The 21,248-nt window shown below is 46.1% G+C and overlaps 1 protein-coding gene across 1 annotated transcript in view; it reads right to left on the reverse strand.

The window, feature by feature from the left end:
- LOC147111830 (uncharacterized) overlaps positions 1-20,019 on the reverse strand; it is a 340,177-nt gene extending 320,158 nt beyond the window's left edge. The window contains exons 1-2 of the mRNA XM_085999107.1: positions 19,849-20,019; positions 3,070-3,227 (exon numbers count right to left, since the gene is read on the reverse strand). Of these exons, the coding sequence (XP_085855233.1) occupies positions 3,070-3,227; positions 19,849-19,982 (292 nt within the window). The 5' untranslated portion in view covers positions 19,983-20,019. The remainder of the gene's footprint in view (positions 1-3,069; positions 3,228-19,848) is intronic.
- Between the last annotated feature and the right edge of the window lie 1,229 nt (positions 20,020-21,248).

Here is a 21,248-nt window from a genome sequence, read left to right on the forward strand (position 1 = left end):
ATCTCACCATACCAGGCAATGACAGGAAGACTGATGCACATGCCAGGACACTTGTTGGTACCCACAGCACCTCCTTTGCTGTTGGGGGCAGTAGGAATTAAATGGTTGAATCAGATGGTAGAGTAAAAACGTTGGTAAATCTAAAAAGCAGACTCCACAGTATTTTGAAAAAAAAGTCAAGCCATCGGAATAGAAGGCTGGTGACGTAGTGATGGTACGAAATTACACGTATTTGAACCAAAATGGAAAGGACCTCCTCCTATTGTGGCCAGAGCAAGCCCATCCGTTTACTTAATCCAGTGTGAAGGTAAAGGTAACTAAATGTCCATATCAGTCAGAAGTGAAACTGGTAACACATAATAGTGCTTGGTTTACAAAACTAAAACTAGAAATGAAGACTGGGTCTGTTGCTCGGACTGATAGCCGACCTGGGGTGGGTCCACAGCCAACAACTCGAGCATGTAGCATCATGGTCGATGGTGATGATGTTCGGAGAGGAACCAACACACAGCTGGACCAGCCACTACCGGCAATATATATTGGGGACAGAAAACTTATGAACTGTATGCTGAATTACAACAAGTATTTATATAGCGCCTTTAACATAGTAAAACGTCCCAAGGCGCTGCACAGGAGTATTTTAAGACAAAAATTTGACACCAATCCACATAAGGATAAATATGGGCAGGTGACCAAAAGCCTGGTCAAAGAGGTAGGTTTTAAGGAGCGTCTTAAAGGAGGAAAGAGGGGTAGAGAGGCAGACAGGTTTAGGCAGGGAATTCCAGAGCTTAGGGCCTAGGCAACAGAAGGCACGGCCACCAAAGGTTGAGCGATTATAATCAGGGATGCTCAAGAGGGCAGAATTAGAGGAGCGCAGATATCTCGGGGGGATGGGGGTTGTGGGGCTGAAGGAGATTACAGAGATAGGAAGGGGCTTTTGATGGAGGGATTTGAAAATAAGGATGAGAATTTTGAAATTGAGGCGCTGCTTAACCAGGAGCCAATGTAGGTCAGCGAGCACAGGGGTGATGGGCGAACGGGACTTGGTACGAGTTAGGACACGGGCAACCGAGTTTTGGATTACCTCAAGTTTACGTAGGGTGGAATGTGGGAGGCCAGCCAGGAGTGCGTTGGAATAGTCAAGTCTAGAGGTAACAAAGGCATGGATGAGGGTTTCAGCAGCGGATGAGGTGAGGCAAGGGCGGAGACGGGTGATGTTACGGGGGTGGAAGTAGGCGGTCTTTGTTATGCTGTGGATATGTGGTCGGAAGCTCATTTTAGGATCAAATTGTGGCGGTACCACTGGTTGTCCCTTACATTGAGACACATAATTCCCTTTAACTTACCTTTTGGGGCCGTTGCCCTTTTAACTTACCTGTTGGGGCCATTGCCCCTTTAAGGCGCGCCCTAGCGCGCTGATGTCACGTACGACGTGATGTGCGTGCGCCGGCACAGCCCGGCCTAGCATCTTCGGCCTCAACAGCCAGCCGACGGGAGCGACGCACGGCCAGCGACGCAACGACGCGCATCACGTGACGCCCTAAGCGCGGGAAACGCGAGCAACGCGATGACGTCATCACGCTCCCCACAGGACTGCGAACTCAGTCCCCGTGGAGTCCCCGCTGGGACAAGACCTACACCACGGTACTCCTACAGTCAGCCATCTTACCTGCTACCTTACCTGCTGTAATTAGCCTGTTCCTGTAAATAAACAACTTGTTAATAGTTCGAAGTCAAACTCTCTTATTTAGTGGTGATCTACACGAACCGCTACAAAATATAACACCAAGGTTGCGAACAGTAAACCATAGTAACGACTTATCAGATCCCGGAAGGGTCGGGAGTTTGCATTCAATGTTCAGAATCGCATCACATGTCTTGGTGGTGTTCCAAGTGGCTATTGTTGTTATATTTGCATTATGATGTGCTGTTTAAAGTGTATGCTTAGAAGGCTTAACCGACACCCTAATAATCTGGAGTTAACCGTCCTTGCACAGGAAGACGACGACTGGTCGTCCTGTTGAAGGAAGTGTTGGGAAAAAGCCAGCAAGTGGTTGGGGGAACAATTAAACAACTCGAAGTCGTCCTGTTGTCCATAACCGATTTGGTATACATACAAGGTTATGAAGCCCACTTTTGCCGTACCCCGGTAGAACAAACTTAAACCATTTGACCTTTCCTCTGCAAATTAAGAAACCATGCATCAGACAGAGGAACGCAGGAACAGGATTAGGACATTTAGCCCCTCGAGCTTGTTCCGCCATTCAATGTGATCATGGCTGATCTGCGACCTAATGCCATATACCTAACTTTACCCTTTATCCTTTAATACCTTTGATAAATTTTTGTTAACCAATCTCAGATTTAAAAAGAACAATTGATCTAACATCAATTGCCGTTTATGGAAGCGGGTTCCAAACTTCGACCAACCTTTGCGTGTAGAACGGTTTCCTAACTTCACTCCTGAAAGGCCTGGCTCTCATTTTTAGGCTATGTCCCCAAGTCTTAGACTCCCCAACCAGTGGAAATAGAATAGATAGAGAGAAACTATCTACACTTTATAACTGAGCAGTCCTTTTTATTTCCATTGTAAATTTGCCTCCAATTAAAATGACAATATGCAAGAATTGACAATAACTGCAATCACGACGGCAGCTTTCATCTTATACCTTTTTTTTTTTTAAAAAGGCAAGCAGTAGAAACGCTGGGTGAATGTTTCCTCTGTTGCTATTTGTACCAAAATTGTAAACATATTCTTCATACTCAACTTTATGATTTTGTTCCCAAAAGTGAATGAGGACTTTTCTGATAGATGTGTTAAGTTGCTACATAAAGGCAAGTTCCTTCTTCTTTATGAAAAATAAACGGCAATATTTCCTTTAAGCATTCCATCTTAGAAAAAATGGTAATTGCTTCTGTGAGTAATCTAGTTTATTACGGTTGAAAAACTGGGTTTTTATTACTCAAAAATTGAAAATATTAGCTTACATTAAATGTTCACACAGAGGTGAAATCATAAATTGTTCTTGGTCTCTATCAGTTTTTGGCAGTAACAAATTCTTTACTAACCTGTCCTGCTTTTCTCACTCAAACTCCAGGTATAGGGCACTTTAAGTATCTTGGTTAAGTCAGTCTGACCTTTAAATTTTGCTTTCCTTATTTCTTCAAACCATTGGCCGGTTACTCCTTTCAACCATAATTTATCTGGATTTGTCTTCTTGACTTCCCTAAAATTGAAATCAGAGAAAAAAAGGTTGAACCTGTTACTTAAGCTAAATATTCTTTCCAGAAATATGAACAATTTCTATCATCCATGTTACCTTCATTATGCGTTTCAATAATTCTCATGTTTCTGTAGATGTAGGACATCAGATCAGAATAGCTCATGCTCACTAGTACAGTACTATCATCCAGAAAGTATCAGAAAACTGATATGTTGATTTTCAAATAACTTTCAGGGCTTTTGTTCCAAAAAGTAGACCATAAGTGACGTGACATTTTTTTTTTTTTTGAGGGGAAGGGAGAAGGAGAAACAGTTGTAGTCACAATGTTATCAAATATCTGTGGAATATTTTTCATATCAGAATTATGGTGTGCTCCTCCACTATCAGATGCACACATCAGTACCATGAGGCTAATAAAATCACTCCCAAACCATGATGGGCCATTTGCACTTCCTTGTTCCAGCACAGTTATGATACACTGCAAAACCATAGGTTTATAATAATACTAGCTGAAGTGCCCGGTGGGGGGAAGAGAGCGCGCGACCGGGGGGGGGGGGGGGAAAGAGAGCCAAACACCCCAGAGCGCGCTGCCCGGCGAAGAATGCGACCTGCTCGGGCTGCGGGCAAAAGGGACACTACGCCAGCGTCTGCAAGGCCAAAACCACCCCGAACGCCAGCAGCGCCGCGTGTGGGCCGGGCAAGCCGCCATCTTGGGCCCCCAACAGCGCCGCGTGTGGGCCGTCATCTTGGGCCTCCCCAGCCATGTGCGAACCACCGCAGCAGCAGCCATCTTGGACGACTCCAGCCACATGGGAATCTTGGACACCAGCCGGGACGCAGCAGACCGCCAACCCCCCCCCCCCCCCCATCTGATACCCGCAGCGACACACCGACCCCTACGCTGGCCTCTGTTACGCTGGACCAAACGAGACCGCACCAACTAGCTCGGTCCAAAATGGACGTTAAGGTAAACGGCCATGCAATAAACTGCCTTTTTGACTCCGGGAGCACAGAGAGCTTCATCCACCCCGACACGGTGCGGCGTTGCTCTCTCCCAGTCCTGCCTGCGCACCAGCGGATTTCTATGGCCTCCGAGTCCCAGTCAGCGGACATTGGCGGGTACTGCGTGGTGACACTAGTAGTAGACGGGACTGTGTTCAATAATTTTAAACTCCTGGTCCTGCCCGACCTCTGCGCTGCCGTCCTACTGGGGTTGGATTTCCAGTGCCACCTCAAAAGCGTTACGATGGCGTACGGTGGCCCCCTCCCCCCACTCACAGTCCGCAGCCAGCAGCCTCCAAATTGCCCGCCGCGCACCAGATGCAACCTCTCCACACTCAGAGTCCCACCCCCCCACTGTTTGCTAACCTCACCCCCGACTGTAAGCCCATCGCCACAAAGAGCAGGCGATACAGTGCCGGGGACAGGGTTTTCATCAAAACCGAAGTGGAGCGGATCCTGAAGGAGGGGATTAGAGGGCAGCTCCAGCCCCTGGCGAGCCCAGGTTGTGGTCGTTAAGACCGGCGAGAAACAACGCCTGGTCATCGACTACAGCCAAACAATAAACCGCTACACCCTGCTGGACGCCTGCCCACTCCCCCGCATAGCTGACATGGTCAACCAGATCGCGCAGTATCACGTCTTTTCGACCATTGACCTGAAATCAGCGTACCACCAGCTCCCCATCCGCCCTGAAGACCGCCAGTATACTGCTTTTGAGGCAAACGGCCGCCTCTATCACTTCCTTAGGGTTCCCTTCGGCGTTACCAACGGGGTCTCCGTCTTCCAAAGGGAGATGGACCGGATGGTCGATCAAAACGCGCTGCAGGCCACTTTCCCTTACCTAGACAATGTGACCATCTGCGGCCATGACTTGCAGGACCATGACACAAACCTCGAAAAATTCCTCCGCACCGCCCAACACCTGAACCTGACATAGAACACGGAGAAGTGCATATTCCGCACAGACCGCCTCGCCATCCTTGGCTGTGTTGTGGAACACGGGGTCATCGGTCCCGACCCGGACCGGATGCGTCCCCTTATGGAACTCCCACTGCCCCACTGCCTAAAAGCCCTGAAGAGGTGCCTAGGGTTTTTTTCCTACTACGCCCAGTGGGTCCCCTACTATGCAGACAAAGCCCATCCGCTGATCAAATCCACCTCTTTTCCCCTGACGGCAGAGGCCCGCTTGGCCTTCCACCGTATCAAGGAGGACATTGCCAAAGCCACCATGCACGCAGTGGACGAATCTATCCCCTTCTAGGTGGAAAGCGATGCGTCCGACTTCGCCCTGGCCGCCACCCTTAATCAGGCGGGGAGACCTGTGGCATTCTTCTCACGAACCCTCCAGGGCCCGGAGACCAGACACTCCGCGGTCGAGAAGGAGGCCCAGGCTATTGTGGAGGCTGTGCGTCATTGGAGGCACTACCTGGCCAGAAAACGATTTACCCTGCTCACTGACCAGCGTTCAGTTGCTTTTATGTTCAACAACAAGCAGAGGGGGAAAATCAAAAATGACAAGATCTTGAGGTGGAGAATCGAACTTTCCACCTACAACTATGAGATCTTGTACCGGCCTGGGAAGCTCAATGAACCCCCAGATGCCCTATCGCGTGGCACCTGCGCCAGCGCGCATTTCGATAGGCTGAGGGCCCGCCACAATGACCTCTGCCACCCGGGGGTCGCCAGGTTCTTCCACTTCATCAAGGCCCGCAGCCTGCCTTACTCCATCGAGGAGGTCAGGACCATGACCAAGAACTGCCAAGTCTGCGCTGAGTGCAAACCGCACTTTTATAGTCCAGACAGAGCCCACCTGATAAAAGCCACCCGCCCTTTCGAACGCCTGAGCGTCGATTTTAAAGGGCCTCTCCCCTCCTCCGACCGCAATGTGTACTTCCTCAACATCACTAACGAGTACTCCAGTTTCCCGTTCGCTATCCCCTGCCCGGACATGACCAGTGCCACGGTCATTAAATGTCTGAACAGCCTCTTCACCCTGTTCGGTTTCCCCAGCTATATCCATAGCGACCGGGGCTCATCGTTTATGAGTGACGAACTCCGCCAGTACCTGCTCGCTAGGGGTATAGCCACAAGCAGGACCACCAGTTACAACCCCCGGGGGAACGGACAGGTGGAAAGAGAGAATGCAACAGTTTGGAAGGCCGCCCTACTAGCCTTAAAGTCTAGGGGCCTTCCGACCTCCCGCTGGCAGGAGGTGCTCCCCGATGCACTCCACGCGATTCGGTCACTGCTCTGCACTGCCACCAATGCCACCCCTCACGAGAAAATGTTTGTCTTCCCAAGGAAGTCCACATCGGGGACATCGTTACCACCATGGCTGACGTCCCCAGGGCCGGTACTACTGAGAAGACATGTGAGGGCCAATAAAACGGACCCCCTGGTCGAGGGTCGACCTCCTCCACGCCAACCCCCAGTACGCTTACATTGCGTACCCGGACGGGCGGGAGGACACAGTCTCCATACGAGACCTCGCACCCTCGGGGACCGCTGTAGGACGGGAGGACACAGTCTCCATACGAGACCTCGCACCCTCGGGGACCGCTGTAACCCACTACCCATTACCACCCCCCCCCCCCACGACCCGATATCCAACCCCAGCAGCCGGCTCGCCTTGGACAGTCACCCACGAGGACTACACTCCCGGTTGCCAGGGTAACCGTCGACGCTCAGCAAGCCCCGCCCCCCCAGCCGAGCCAGAGAGAGACGCCGCGTCTCAGCTCCTGCTGCGCGCGCACCCTAGCGGCGCTGGGCTGAGGCTCGGCCCTCCAGCCTTCGAGTGGGGCCGGGAGGTGCCTAGCTCGGGCGCGGGTGCGGAGGAGACGCCGAGGCTTCTAGGCCTACCTGGAAAAACGGGGAAGGTAGGAAAATTAATGAGATTAGATAAGTTAATTACTTTCTAAATCATTTTCTTTTAAAAAACAATATGTGTTTTAAAAGCAACGTTTTTTTTTAAAGACGCAGAAAGCGGGAAAAAGGAAAAGTTTGGAATCAAGATGGCGGCGACTCACCTCGGTTCAGAACGATAAGGCCCGGCCACACACGCACCGATTGGCCCGGTGGCACACGCCAGCAACACGGCGTACGATTGGTCGAGCTCGAGGTCACTGTCGCTAATGAAGGTTTTTGGGGTACCGCGAGCGCGATTTTAGTCCGGCCGACACGTAAAGACGCTTCAAACCGTCTCGGATGAGAGATTGAGAGATATAGATATAGATACAGAACATATAGCTTTTCTATTACCTGCATGAAAGATTCAGCACAAGGCTTTTGTGAGATTAAACTCTAATTATGCACCTACAGTGCATCTTAAATTTAAACAGTAGTTTATAACCTATGATTTACAACTATTGTGCACTTCTTAATGGATCTTCCGTTTCAAGAATGGTAGCACACAAACATGTGGGTGGGAATTTTAACACAGGCAAGGAAGGGGCTCAGCACCGATCGACCTGTCAGAGAGCAGCAGCGGGAGGCCTGGACAATTTTAACAGCTGGGCTTCATTAACATGCAACTACCCACCCAAAACGGGAGGGTAATCGATGGGACGTGGTGGCCAGTCTCAAGATATGTGCGAGGATGGTCAGCGGTTTGTGAAGGGAAGGGGCGTGTCCAGGCAGGCTACACAATGGGATGGTGCTGCAGTTTAAAAAAAAATCACTTCCCACCTTAGGTTAAAACAGCTGCGTTTTGTAACTTGGGGATTTATATTCTGCCGCTATTGCTGGGCTTTGATGGCAGGATGTGAGAGTTAACAGACATTGCCAGACACGAGATAAAGTGAGCAATGTGTTGTGGGAAAAATAAGTGAAGCTGCATCAAGGAAATAAGATAGCAAAATACTGCAGATGCTGGCAATCCGAAATAACAACAGAAAACGCTGGAAAAACTCAGCAGGCCCGAGCTTCTGGTCGCCTGTCATTTCAATTCACCGCTCCATTCCCACTCAGACCTCACCATCCGCGGCCTCTTGCATTGTTCCACGGAAGCTCAGCGTAAGCTCGAGGAACAGCACCTCATCTTTCGATTAGGAACTTTACAGCCTTCCGGACTCAAAATAGAGTTCAACAATCTCAGATCCCAACCTCGGCCCCCATTATATTTTTATATATTTTTTATCCACACCTTTGGTTTGTGCCTTTTCCCTTTTTTTTCTCTCCCACACGGCAGCTGTCTTTCACTCTGCCAGCGCATTTCACACTTCATCTAGAGCCGTCTTTTGTCTCTTTACCTGTCCTATTACCATCTCGTCTCAGCTTGAATATCTCTTAATGTCTCTTCACCTCTCAGACCTTCCCTTTTGTTCTTTCATCCCCTCCCATTTCCCAGCCCCCAAACTGGCCTTTTCATCCCCTGCTTTTTTCTCAGTTCTGAAGAAGGGTTTCGACCTGAAACGTTAACTCGGTTTCTCTCTCTACGGATGTTGCCTGGCCTGCCGAGTTTTTCCAGCTTTTTCTGTTGTTATCAAGGAAATAATGTTTTCCAGCTATCGCTAAGAGTCTCATTGTCGTCTATGCACCGTAACCAACTTGGACTCCCAGAGCAGTCAGAGGAGAAGTTCATACCTCAATAAGATGAAATGTTGATAGGAATTATTGTTATTAATTTTTATTAATTATTCTAAATGATATGCCATTGGCTGTAAAGTGCTTTGGCACATCCAGTGGTTGTGAAAGGCACTATATAAATGTAAGTCATTCTTTCTTTTTAAGTTTGTTACCAGCCATAGTTTATGCACAGCTGTCAAGTTAACAAGTTTTAGCCTGCACATTTAAAATCAATTTTTATTTTCAGATACAGAGGGAAGTATGGGTTAAAATATAGTAGTTCTCAGAGACTCGTGTAAATATACAGCTCATGTTTATTCAGTTCTGCTCCAGGATTTCCTCCAGTGTGAAAGGAGGACTCTGTATATAAAGCTAAATTTCAAAATGTAGCAACTACTTTTAGTAAAGTCCTGTTAAGTGACAATTAGGAGTTAGTGTCGAATGTCCCTTTGAGTAAAGAATTAGCATTGTGGCTTCTTTAGGGTGGGTGTGGGGCAAAAATGAGAGTCCCACATTCAGTTGCCAGCAGCAAAGGAAGAAAATGGCTTAGGTATTAGGATTTTACCACTTTTTTAAAACTATACCTGCTGTGGCCTTTTAAATTCACTTCTGCCTTCAATTTAAGCAATGTTGGATGCTTGTTTTATACGGGCTGATTAATTTGCAGTGCAAAAATAAACACTAGAGATGAAAAATGGGTTGTATGATGTCACGTCATTACTGCCTCATGTGCACACCCACCGTCCCACAGAAGTGATGCTGGAAAGACAAAGGAATGGATGGCAATCCAGTTTAACGGGTCCCCACCCCATTTTCTGTCCCCGCCTGTTGATGTGGTGTGTGAAAAATCTTGCAATAATCAAATATAATTCTACCCTGCTGTGTACAATCTATCTGTTACGTGTATTCCTCTGTATCTGCATCTCCTTCACTAATTTGTTCTCTTGCCACACAAACAGACTGTCTGACTAGCTCTGTGGCATTGTTTTACAGCACTGCATGATTAACAGAAGAGCAGTAGCCATCTGCAAGAGAAAAATGGGATTTACATCCTGCTCAGCGTTCTAACCTGAGCTTTGGACTGTGACCAGCTGGATTGGAGTCCTTTTTGTAGTGTATGTGCCTTTAAGAGCCCCAGGTGTGCTGTAATGCCGGTAATTGCCACTCGGGCTATATAAGCCTGTATATTGTGTATATCCGTTAGAACCCCCCCCCAGTAAACACCTATGAACCAACTCCTGTCTTCAGTGTCTTTATCAACACACGGACACTACAGTGGCGACGAAGTGGAAACGGACTTACCTGCAATTCGGCAGCACCTCAAGGACATTGATTCCTCGGGCGTCCAGAAGACTCAAGGAAGTGAGAGAAGCTGGTGGCAGGTACTGCGCTAATCTTTCCTGGGCGTCAGGCTGGGGCTCCAGCGGCTGGCTCTACAGCTGAGACAGGCAAGCAATAACGGACTGGGAGGAAGCACTCGGGAGACGGCCGGCGCGGCAAGCAGGTCAGCGTTCAGACCTGGAGAAAGAGTCCGGCGGGAACGAGTCTCCAACTGTAAATAAATAAATAAATAAATAAATAAATAAATAAATAAATAAATAAAGAACGGAAACCGCGGGAAACAGCATTGTCATCGGCAGCAACGGCGGGAAAGCACCATATCTTTTCTGAAATGCCCAAGTCTGGCAATATTGATGCTTTTGATAGCGAAATAGAAGATTGGACCACATACGTGGAAAGAGTAGAGGTATATTGCACTGCAAATGGAATAGAAGATGAAAAAAAAGCTTCAGTACTGCTGAACCTAATGGGCGCAAAGGCATACGGGCTGTTACGAAATTTAATCACTCCAGCCAAACCAAAGGACAAGAATTTTAAAGAAATTGTTGATACCCTGCAGGAGCTCTTAAATCCAACACCGCTCCGAAGACCAGAAGAGCGATAGCGACTCTGAAAACAAGAGACTAAGCTGTCTCAAATTACATAATGTACTTGCCAAAGATGATTACCAAACCATTTGGGTTACCCTCACGATAGCAGGGTCCCCAGTTAAAATGGAGCTAGATACAGGATCAGCTCTAACCGTAATAAATCGACGGGATTACGAGAGGCTATTTTCGCATATACCTCTAAAAGACACATCCATTATCTTAAAAACATATACGGGGCAGAAAGTATACCCCAAAGGAAAAATAAGGGTGCCTGTTGTATACAACGGCAAAGAAATACAAAAGTTGTACTTATACATTCTACAAGATGGTGGTCCACCGTTGTTGGGACGTGAATGGATCAGAAAGATACGTTTAGACTGGCACTCCATTCAGGCACTGACGGTGACCAGTAAGAAAAAAAACAATGATGACATCATGCCTGAACGATTAAAAGACATCTTGGCCAACGCCAAAGAAGTGTTTCAAGAGAAACTAGGAACCTTGAAAGGCATCACCGCCTCAATAAAAGTGGAAGATGCAGCAATTCCAAAATTTTTTAAGGCAAGACTGGTGCCATACGCAATTCGTCCAGCAGTCGAGGCAGAGCTGGAGAATTTGGAAAAGGCAGGCGTATTATCCAAAATAGATTGGAGCGAGTGGGCAACACCCATCGTTCCAGTCATGAAAAAAGCATTGAATTGAATAATGATAAATCTGAAGAACAGAGAAAAATTTGCATCTGTGGAGACTTCAAGGTGACAGTAAACCCGGTCCTTCACACAGTACAGTATCCTCTTCAAGGATAGAAGATATTTTTGCCTCACTATCTGGAGGGAAACGTTTCACCAAAATTGACTTGGCACAGGCATATCTACAGATGGAGGTTGAGGAGGCCTCTAAAACGTATCTCACGATAAACACACACAAAGACCTGTACCAGTACAATCGACTGGTTTTTGGAGTTGCCAGATAGCTGGAGCTGATGCGAAGAGCTATGGAGCAAGTCCTGCAAGGGATTCCGGGGACTCAATGCTACCTAGACGACATCCTTGTAACAGGAGAAAACGACAACGAGCACCTTGCCGATTTGGAGCAGGTGCTCGCTAGGCTGAAAGAACGGGGCCTACGAGCAAATCGCCCCAAGTGCGAATTTTTCCAAAATCAGATATCATATCGTGGCCACATAATTAATAATGAAGGGTTGCATAAATCACCTGAAAAAACTGAAGCGGTCATAAAAGCCCCAGCACCTGAAAATGTTTCACAATTAAGGTCGTTCCTGGGATTAATAAATGACTATCATAAATTTTTACCGAACTTATCAACTATTCTACACCCTCTTAATGATCTTCTAGACAGGAGTGATTTGGAAATGGAACGAAGACTGTAAACGTGCCTTCCATAAATGCAAAGACTTAATCACATCCGGAGAAGTTTTGGCTCATTACAACCCATCACTGCCAATCAGACTGGCATGCAATGCATCCCCTTACGGCATAGGAGCAGTATTATCCCATAAATTTCCTGATGGCTCAGAACGGCCGATAGCTTTTGCGTCACGCTCATTAAACTCAGCTGAGTGTAACTATGCCCAAATCGATAGGGAAGCACTCAGCCTGGTGTGGGGAGTGAAGAAATTCAACCATTACCTACACGGACAAAAATTTACCTTGTTGACTGACCATCAATCCCTCATCTCCATATTCAACCCTAAAAAGGGTGTTCCCATCATGACAGCGCAAAGGCTACAGAGGTGGTCCCTTTTTCTAGGGGCACACCAATACAACATAGAATACAAAGGATCAAAACAGCATGGGAATGCTGACGGGTTATCGCGCCTACTGTTGCCAATGGTAGAAGAGGCACCTACAGTAGACCCAGTAGAGATGTTCCACTCTACCATAGTGGAATGTCTACCAGTAACAAATTCTGCCATTGAAAGGGAGACGAGAAATGACTCGACTCTCTCACGGGTCTACGATTTAACAGTGAAGGGATGGCCAGCACATGGCGAACCACTGTTGCCAGCATTCTCGCAAAGAAGAGAACAGCTGTCAGTGTGCCGAGGAACCTTGATGTGTGGATCCAGAGTGGTGATTCCACCCAAACTCCAGGATAAAGTGCTAAAGGAGCTTCACGAGGGGCATCTGGGTGGAGTGAAAATGAAGAACCTAGCTAGGGCGTTTGTATGGTGGTCAGGTATCGATGGAGACATCGAAGAAATGACCAAGAGCTGCCTAGGATGCCAGAAGGTCCAAAACGCTCCACCACAAGCCCCTCTACATCCATGGGAGTGGCCCTCATCTCCCTGGCAAAGGGTACATTTCGACTTTGCTGGTCCATTTATGGACTCAATGTTCTTAATCGCGGTTGATGCACACTCCAAGTGGCCGGAGGTAATAAAGATGTCCTCCACCACCACGGAAAAAACCATCACAGTATTAAGGACCATATTTGCCAGGAATGGGCTGCCGGAACAGATATGTTCTGATAATGGACCGCAATTTGTGTCCGAAGAATTCAGAAAGTTCTTAAAAAAGAATGGGGTTAAGCACTACACGTCCGCCCCATACCATCCCGCCACCAATGGATTGGCTGAAAGGTTTGTCCAGACCTTCAAGAAGGCCATAAAGGCCATGGGTAATGAAGACATAAAACTTCAGCACAAGGTGGATAACTTCTTATTCGCATACAGGAATGCAACATATATGGTTACCAACCAAACTCCCGCCATGATGTTCTTCAATAGAACCCTAAGATGCCGGCTGGATTTGGTCAAGCCCAACATCAGAAGGGACGTAGTGAACCGGCAGTTTCAAGGCATGAATGAAAGGCCAACTAGAACCTTCCAGATAGGTCAACAAGTTTTGGCCCGGGGCTACCGTACCGAGAAATGGCAGCCTGGAACTATCTGCACACGACTAGGACCACTGATGTATACCGTGGACATCGAAGAAAGCATAATAAGGCGCCATGCTGACCAAATCATAAAGTCATCCGAAAAGGGACAACCTACACCACAACTCTATACGTCTAACGATGAAGTAGAGATACCCATATCTACCTCCGATCCGGTGATACTGGAACCCAATACTGGCATTCAAGCCGAAATCAGCCTTGCCAACAGAACCTACTACACCACCAGAAACTACTACACCCCCGAGGCGTTATCCGGACCGAGTCAGGAAGCCTCCTGAGACTGACTTATAATTAATTAACTACAGCAATGTGTATATTAATTTTCTTATAACATGTAATTAATAATTACTTAAAATATGATGTACTGGTTAGCTAAAAGGGGAGGAATTGTAGTGTATGTGCCTTTAAGAGCCCCAGGTGTGCTGTAATGCCGGTAATTGCCACTCGGGCTATATAAGCCTGTATATTGTGTATATCCGTTAGAACCCCCCCCGGACTTTGCTTAGTAAACACTTATGAACCAACTCCTGTCTTCAGTGTCTTTATCAACACACGGACACTACACTTTTCACCATTGTCACCATTTTCTCAAAATGTAAAAATTGCTTTTTACGGCAAGTATAGTATAATTTACAGAAAGAAATTTGCAAAATGACAACTCTGCCACATAAAATAATTGGCAAATGAGCACTGTTCTATCATGCAAAATTTGCATTCTTAATGTTTTAAATAGAGGAAATCATTCTTATGGTAATCAAACCTCCGAATACCGTAAGATTGTACAAATAAAGAATACTGTTACAGAATATAAAAGGAGACTGGAACTAAACAAAAAAAGACAAAAAAACTAAGATAAAGTCCTCACCCAGTCCCATGAGACAATGGGAAACAAAAACTCAATTCTTCATTCATTCTCCTGAAAAAATCTCCCGAGTCCTGAATGTGATTCTTAAAACCAGCACAGTCCACCACATGAAATATACTTTTTCCAGGAATTGCACAAAAACAAATGAATGAACATAATGAAGTACAGAATGAGAAGGATTCAAATTTCTCCCCGTCTTGAGACAATCCAGTGAGGTTCGAGGACATTAACACATTACTCGGTGCTGACTAGCTGCATTCTGCAAATGGCACCTTTTGTTCCAGCAGCACAGGAGCTGTCATTTTCCACAGAACATTCGAGGTACCATGCCAAATGTCATAACTTCAGAGGCTGCACCCCCATAGTTCATCTCACCCATATAAAATGAATTCATGACGGATAAATGGACCTGGACTGCTGCTTTGAATCCCTCCAATCAGATTTCCGCACCTGCCACAGTACTCAAAGTCACAAATGGCATCCTATGTGCCTGTGACCATGGTAAACTATCCCTCCTCGTCCTTCTTGACTTGTCTGCAGCTTTTGACACGGTTGACCACACCATCCTCCTTCAACGCCTCTCCTCCATTGTCCAGCTGGGTGGGACTGCACTCGCCTGGCTCCATTATCTATCCAATTGTAGCCAAAGAATCACCTGCAATGGCTTCTCTTCTCTCTCCTGCGCTGTTACCTCTGGAGGCACCCAAAGAATCTATCCTTGGCCCCCTCCTATTTCTCATCTACATGCTACCCCTCGGCGACATAATCCGAAAACACATCAGGTTCCACATGGATGCTGACGACACACAGCTCAAACTCACCACCACCTCTCTCGACCCCGCCACTGTCTCTAATTTGTCACACTGCTTTCCGACATCCAGTACTGGATGAGCAGATATTTCCTCCAACTAAATATTGGGAAGACCGAAGCCATTGTCTTCAGTTCCCATCACCAACTTTGTTCCTGAACCACCAACTCCATCCCTCTCCCTGGCAACTGTCCGAGGCTGAACCAGACCATTTGCAACCATGGTGTCTTATTTGACCCAGAGATGAGTTTCCAACCACATATCCGCACCATCACCAAGACCGCCTGCTTCCATCTCCATAATGTCGCCCAACTCCTCCATGCTTTTGTTACCTCTAGACTCGACTATTCCAACACTCTCCTGGCCGGCCTCCGATCTTCCACTGTCCATAAAATTGGGCTCATCCAAAACTCTGCTGCTTGTATCCTAACTGGCAACAAGTCCAGTTCACACATTGCCCCTGTGCACAATGACTTACATTGGCTCCCGGTCTGATAACACCTCAACTTTAAAATTCTTATCCTTGTTTTCAAATCCCTCCATAGCCTCACCCCTCCCTATCTCTAATCTTCTCCAGCCTTACAACCCTCCGATATCTCTGCGCTCCTTAAATTCTGACCTCTTGCGCACTGACCCAATTTTAATCGCTCCACCATTGGCAGCTCCACTTGTGCGTTCAGCTGTCTGGGCCCTAATTTCTGGAATTCCCTCCCTAAACCTCCCCACCTCTCTCTCCTCCTTTAAGATGCTCCTTAAAATCTACCTCTTTTACCAAGCTATTGGTCATCTCTCAAGATCTCGTGGCTCGGTGTCAAATTTTATTCGATAACACTCCTGTGAAATGCCATGGGACATTTTACTACATTAAAGGTGCTATATAAATGCAAGTTGTTGTTAAAGTAGCTTTGTTTCTGTTGCTGCTATTTCTCTATTTCAGCTGTAAATACTTTCATACTTTTATCCATTGGCCTTTATGCTGAAATCTTCAGTTTGCAAAGCCACATTTTCTTGAAATCTTCCCACTTGCTACTGCAGTAAAAGTTCTACCTAACCAGGTCGATAGAATGAGAATCCCTTTGGTTATTTCATTGCACAAGTGGGCAACATCTACCAGGTCAGGAAACTCCTCAAATGGTATGTTTGTTGGTATTAATACCCAAGGACCAGTGTTTACAGACTCCTACCTGTTTATGTTAGAAGACCTAACTCAGACAGTCACTGAACTGTTCCAACTGCTGCAGACAAATTTACTGACAACCTCAAGGACTGCAATGGCTCTTTCCCTACCTGTGAAGGTCACGTGGCATTGACATGTGCAACAGGTTTCTTCCAGACCACCTCAAAAGATACCGCACAATTATGCCAATCTGCCTGTATAAAGCAAATGATTGACTAAGGTGTTACCATGTTTACCAAGGGAAATACCTTAATCACTTTCCACCATGGAATCAGCCATTTTGTTTCTTTAGCTTGGGAGCCGAACCTGCAACTGATTACCTACTTTCCAAAAGGATTGTCGTCATGGGACTAGTTGTTCCTGGGCGTTCAGCTTACAGGGAAACACTTTTTAAAAGTGCAATGTCAATGAATGAATGGACAGAAATACTTTAGGAAAGGAAGCACTGATTTCCACTGGTCTTGGAGATAAACAAAGAGTCGCATTCAAAATGTAATTAACAAAAATGTTGAACTATTCTGTTCTCCTTTAGCATGTTTATACACAAATGGTTATCAATATCTTAACTCACTATTTGCAGATTATGTTGTAAAAAAAAGAAATAGAATGCATGTTGGACTTATCAGTCAATACCAAAGTTGTTAGCATAGGACTCTGCACACCCTCAAGATAAACACTAAGCAAAGATCGAGAAGGTTCACACACCAAAAACTCACTGGTCTCTCACACTGCATTTACATGACAGCAATGTCACCAACAGCAGCTTGACTTCAGCACCATAAGATAAATGAGGCAGCATAACTGTCTAAGGTGCTGAGACCCACCAAATGAAATGTTTTAAAATCAGCATTTCTGGAGGCAGCAGCACGGTGGTGAAAATGCAAACACTGCCTCCAGCAATACAGGCCGTCATTTCTGGCCTCTACAGAGGCAATGCAGCTTCCTAGTTATGAGCCTGTATGAATCTTCCTTGGCCATTGGGGACTGAAGGCCAGAAATGAAGTTGTGAAGCATAATTTTCAAACAACTGGGCATTGGGAGCCTAGGGTATTCATATTCTTGAAACAGTTCCATAAATCAAAAGACATCACAAAATATGCAATTTAAACAAAACCCACTATTAGACACATCTGCTTACAAAATGTAATGGGGTTAAGTTTCCTCACTTCTTTAACTGGTGTAACCTGGAAGGGGGGGGGGGGGGCGCAGTGAAGGAAAATCAGGTAGGGAGCCATTCCACCATCTCCTCCGCCCTCCCCCCCCCCCCCCCCCCCCCAACAGCGAGCTTCTCTGCTAAAAGTGACATTGGGTGCCTAATACATCTGCCCAAACACGGGCAGGTGTACTATAACGGGACTCAAATGGCAGAATCATGTCATAAATATGTATTTCCCATCATTTGCCACCTAGCAACATGGGCGTAGTCGTTATATCCCTGGCAACCAGCGAAATTCGTGCACTGCAAGGGGAGCAAAAGCTGCCTCCTCTTCCAATTTCCCCTCCATGCATGGAAGTAATTTACTTTTCTTTAACAATTCACCACGGCTGAGACGTAGAACTCAGTATGGGGGGGGGGGGGGGGGGACACAAACCTGGCACTCAATTTACAATTTACAATTTTTTTTTACAATTTAAATCGCTTTATTGGCATGATAAGTTACATCTTATGTTGCCAAAGCATCAAAATACATTTATGGTTTAGCACATAAACGCAGTTCTATTCATACAGTGTATAAACAGGTATATCCCTGAGTGTATAAATATACATTCGCATTGTTTATATATATTTTTTTCTTAGTTTACTGGTTGTCCCTCTGTTCATGGCAAGCTGTAACATAGTGCGCCGCCAGTGTTATACAGCTTCTCTCCTCTCCCAGTAGGAATGGGAGTTTTTGGTTGTCATTCAGATTTCTGAAATCAGGGCATATTTGTGAGAATTTTTGGTAGAAATTCTCCCTGATGCCCTGATATTTTCCACAAGCTGTGAGGAAGTGCATCTCTGTCTCCACCACTCCCTGACTGCAGTGAGAGCATATCCTGTCCTCTCTTGGCAGCCTGGTCTGCCTGTGTCTGCCTTTTTCGATCGCTAGGCTATGTTCGCTAAGTCTGTACCTTGTCAAGGTTCTTCTCAGTTTGTTATCCTTTACCATGGTCAGGTAATCAGCTATGTTGTATTGTCTGTTTAGGGCCAAGTAGCAATTGAGTTTGCTTTGGGTTTTTGTTGTTTCTGCCCAATATGTCAGATATTTTTCCTTTTGCTTAGCGACGATTGTGTTGGGTCGAATTCTTTGTGTTACCCTGTCACTGTCCTGGGGCTGGTTATTGTTAGTATTGTTAGTAGTAATGGTCCGATATGTTATTATTGGTAGAGAAATGTTTTCCTAAAGCAAATCACATAACGATTACTTTTTTCTTTAAAGTTGCACGACCCGCATTCCGGAAACGGCGGCTGAAGTAGGGAGAACACTCACTGGAGGAGTTCCTGAAGCGAGAGTCAGTGCATCCAACAGCTGTCATTCTGGGTGTGGAGACTCGCTTTGCGCAGCCACAGCTACTCCTCTGAAGGTATGCGGAGACGGGCTCCAACTCTCTGTTAACACGCACCTTCAGTAAACATGCAACTCGGACCGAAGATGCTTGGATTGGTGAGATTATTCACGTTGTTAATACTGCCTGTATTCATATAATTTTTTTTACAACAACGTTTGTTAGTTTGGCAACGCCCTAAGATTAATTTCCTTTCTAATTGTGTACTGTAATAGTTTGGAACAATGATAAGTCTTCCCGACGGCAACGTTTTCTGACGGTAACTTTCAACAGCTATGGGTGATTCTGCTCCATACTCTCGGCGCTTTTAAACAGTTCCTTTCTGAGCCGTTTTATATTTTGTTAAATTTTGGCCCTACAGTATTCCAATAACGCCCTATCCTTTATTATTTTCGCTCCACCCCAACACGGATGTTCTAATGCAACTAAAGCTTCCTATCAATTGACTTTGTTACAAATTAAATACCACGGTGGAACTATGCCAGTAGTGAACTGTATTACCATAAAAACACATATTGCGCTTCTACTTTAATCATTCACATTTCGTGTATCGAAGCGAACAAGATCACTCAATTTCGAAATGAGAGTACGGGAATATTAAAAATTCCTTCTCGGGCAAAAGTAATCAATATAGCATTGTATTAGTAGTGTTTACATCATGCTAAAAATAAACCATTCACGACTTTGCTTTACACAGCTACAATCAGAAGCACAGTTCCACAAGCCTGGAGTCTCGGGCAGCGCGGTCAATGTCAGCTTTGGCACCTCCCCAACACTGACCAGTAATAGAAGCAGCACAGGGACTACATACTTCAACCTCTCATCATTTATCCTCCGAACCTCCTTATCCCGCTCCAGCACCTCCAGGACCGCGCTCACTTCTTCATTGTTCAAAAAGCTCAGATCCACTGAGTGCTTTGATTTTGACGTCCTTGGGTAAAACATTGGCGCTCTCTGTTGCAAGTCTCAGCGCCGGCTGAAAGTGCCCAGCTCTCCGGGGAACAGTGACGCCGCATGACAGGAGCCCCCTCGCAGCCAGTCACCGAGGCGGCCCGCGCCGTTACCGGGGAAACGTGCGATGATTGGCGTGGCGCAAGCACTCGATTGGTGCAGCTCTCAGACAGCCACCAATCAGCTCAGAGAAAAGCTGGGGCTTGACTCACCTTGACAAGGTGAGCTCGATTGTGCAAAGGAGGAACTTGCAGATGTAAAACAAGAGCAAAATACTGCGGATGCTGGAAATCTGAAACAGAAAATGCTGGAAACATTCAGCAGGTCAGGCAGCATGGTGGAGAGAGACAGAGTTAACGTTTCAGGTCGATGACCCTTCCTCAGAAATGGAAAAAGTTGGAGAAGTAACCAAGTACTTCAACTTTTTCCAGCCTGACCTGCTGAGTTTCCAGCATTTTCTGTTGTCGTTGCAGAAATAAAACTTCATTTTGTGGTCGGAGGAAATGCAAATTTAAATAGCTGTTAAACTGCAGATGTACATAAAACGGTGGTGTACATATTGCCCAAGAATGCATAGAATTACATAGAATTTTACAGTACAGAAACAGGCCATTCGGCCCAACAGGTCCATGCCAGATTTTATGCTCCACAGGATTTTCCTTTCATCGTAATTCATCCCTCCCAATCAACATAACCTATTCCTTTCTCTCTCATGTATGTATCTAGCTTCCCGTTAAATGCTAATTGCCTCAACCATTCCATGTGGCAGTGAATTCCATATTCTCACCGCTCTATTGAAATTCATTTGCCATTTACACACCTATTCTGCAAGTTTGTTAATGCCTTCTTGTATTTTGTCGCAATCTTCCTCAGTATTAACTATAACCAATTTGGTGTCATCCGCAAATTTTGAAATTGTACTTCAATTCCCGAGTCCAAATCATTTATGTAAATGGTAAACAACATAGGTCCCTGTGGAAAACCACATCCTACTGTCTGCCAGTCTGAGTAATTACCTTTAGTCCCAACTCTGTTTTCTGTTTTGTAGCCAGTTTGCTATCTATTGCCCCATATACTAGTCCCCTGACTTCACATGCTCTGACCATAGTCATGAGCAATATTCCCTCTTTTTTGGGGTGCATGGCCCATTCACAGTTTCACACATGCACAAAATTTTACATTGTAAAAGCTGGTCCCAGGCTGCGCAGAACCAGCAGAGAGGTGTGCGGCCGCATGGGAATGTTGGTCATGAGTCTACTA

Source organism: Somniosus microcephalus, chromosome 10 (genome assembly GCF_052327205.1).
Source record: "Somniosus microcephalus isolate GS21.2 chromosome 10, FLI_Smic_1.0, whole genome shotgun sequence".
NCBI lineage: Eukaryota > Metazoa > Chordata > Chondrichthyes > Squaliformes > Somniosidae > Somniosus > Somniosus microcephalus.